Consider the following 2500-nt stretch of genomic DNA (forward strand, 5'->3'; position numbering starts at 1 on the left):
TGGGGCGAAGGTTGTCCAATACAGCGGCAACAACCTGAGATTCACATTATTTGGTGGGTCTCAACACCGTCAATGGTGATTGGTTCATCGGTGTGGGAATCCGGATATTTGCGTCCTGCTAGGGAAACTTACATGGCTACACTTCTTTTCGTGACAACACTAAAATCTACCATATTTAAGGAATGTTAGAGGAAAGAGTTAATCTACGGATCTTATATAGAAACTTCAGTGTTACATGAAACGAGAAGAGCGAGTGGATCGTTTCGTGAGTGTTGTTGAAAGTCTGAACGTGGAGAGATTAAATCCTGCAAATATGAAAATGTAGTTGTACTGATCCAAACACTGTTATAGGGTGACGAGCATTACCCTGGATGATATTGGGCCGAATGTCTTGGTGTATGCCTCAACAGGTACAACAGAACTTTTATGTTTATTATCTATAAAATTCGTACCCCGTAAGTTGATTTGGTTTAGATTGAAAGGACTTTTGCACGGTTCTGCACTCGAACAAGCTCTGTCGCTAGAGTACGGTGAATCAGATGAAGCTCAATCACAGTTTTATTTGGGAAACACTCTGAATGATTGCTGGTCATATTTAGTGGAAGGAAGATACCAGGGGTTTACATAAAGATGTTGACTTTAGTTTGAAACACTTGATTTTATTCTTCGGGGCGAAGGTTTTTTGTTGCGGTCACACGCACGAAATGATTGCAAAACGAATTGTAAAATACATCCAATAGCACAGCGTTTTGCCCGGCCATTGAGCGCAAAATGTTTAAGGGAAAACGGTTTTTTTATTGTTTCCACGGAGAAAGAAACATTTAAAGTAGCGTTTGCCCATAATTATGTAAGGTTTGTCTAGGAACCCATAAGCAGGACCAATGGAACTTATTGGAGTTAAGCCTGCAGGCACATTTTCTTTTAAAACTACATGCAAAAGAGGCTTAAGGGTCGATTCAATACAAAATGACCCCTTGGACTCGTTTATGTGGCACAGGCACTGATAACTCCGACAAGGGCTATTCTAGGTCTATGTAACGGTATTTTCACAGATTTGGCTTGCGACGAGACACCCGATTACTGGTTTCGCGAGAAAATCAATCGAAACATATCTCGGTCTGTAACAACACCGTTACACAAATACAAAGTAGTTGTACGCTCCTAGTAATGGGGTCCTGGTATATCATGATCTTGCAAGGCCTGGGTTTATGAGAAAATCAATCTACACAAACACAAACACAAACACAAACACACACACACACACACACCAAGGAAAACGCCTCCAGGATGACACGAATAGGTAGCTTGAGCTGGGACGACGCCGACGGTGAGAACGTCCTCAGAAAAATTTGCTTCCCGTTGTTGTAATCATGTCGAGATCATTTCGAGATCATTCCAAGTTATTCGGCATGAAACATGAATGAACATTCTACGTATAAAATTGGTGTGAATATCGTTGGAAATTCATCGTCAGGTGCTCGCGTCCTCCACGTGATTTCACGTCGTTAGCAGGACGAGAAGAAAACTTCCCAGACTGCTGTCCGGGTGGACCAGTTGCTTGGGCATCGGACTACTTACTTTGCGGGCGGTCGAGAGATCAAAACTCCGGCCGAACCAACACTCAGGGTCTTTGAGTAACTAAGGAAAAAGTGCTGTTTTTTTGTAATTTGATCGGCAAATGGTTACACCTTCCAGTCTTCTCGCACAAGGATTGCAAAGCGTAGACCCCGACTTATGAAATAAGTCACAAGACTCTGTTGGACGTTGAAGATCCCACTCGTGCACTACACGGGCACAGGATTCCCAGTGTTGTAGTCTTGTTTGATTGAGGGCCACAAGTTCATTTTACGTGCTACCCTCGTAAACCTGATAAGGACTTAACTTCACCGGCAAAGAAATGTACCAAGATTTAAAACTCACATTTGGGGCGAGCGAAGTCTCTGCTTTTATTCGTTGCATCTATTGCTTTGTGACGTTCTCGTAGGCGCCTTCGTCGTCCTTATTTAAGCGCCTTTATAAAGGGAAACTCGGTTTTTGATCATTCCTCCTTGTACCTGAGGAGATTTTGTTACATGGTGAGCATGTTCACATTCTGTCCTTTTTTAGATCGAGGGTCTGTGATGAAAATTTCACAACTGCCAGCGATCTTCGAGCCTTGCCTTCTGTCTGAAATGGAAGTTTATCCAGTAAGTATACAGTACGCTTTTACGTAGAATGAAATAATGAAGCGAGGAAACAACATAGTCATCGTCACGCAATAGCATCATAGTCACTAACACCGTGACTGGGAACGTTAAGATCTTTGACGACAACATGGAATTAATTGATTGATTGTAATTGACACATTTTCGTATAAAAAATGAATTAGATAATTTCATTGTGTTTGCAAACATTTGCAAAGTTATCAAGGTGTGCCAGGGACTGAGTGTCCAGAATTCAAAAGTATGAAAGTTAATTCACCTTTGATGTTGTCCTTTAGCAGCATATTTTCGAAAAAAAA

The 2500-nt window shown here is 41.7% G+C and overlaps 1 protein-coding gene across 5 annotated transcripts in view; it reads left to right on the forward strand.

Annotated features, from left to right (window-relative positions):
• The window catches only part of LOC138012477 (semaphorin-5A-like), a 63760-nt gene that overhangs the window by 40160 nt on the left and 21100 nt on the right, over positions 1–2500 (forward strand). For all 5 annotated transcript variants that reach the window (XM_068859256.1, XM_068859258.1, XM_068859259.1 and 2 more), the window contains 2 exons: positions 352–410; positions 2107–2186. In XM_068859256.1, the coding sequence (XP_068715357.1) occupies positions 352–410; positions 2107–2186 (139 nt within the window). The remainder of the gene's footprint in view (positions 1–351; positions 411–2106; positions 2187–2500) is intronic.

The sequence above is a fragment of the Montipora foliosa genome, chromosome 8 (assembly GCF_036669935.1).
Source record: "Montipora foliosa isolate CH-2021 chromosome 8, ASM3666993v2, whole genome shotgun sequence".
NCBI lineage: Eukaryota > Metazoa > Cnidaria > Anthozoa > Scleractinia > Acroporidae > Montipora > Montipora foliosa.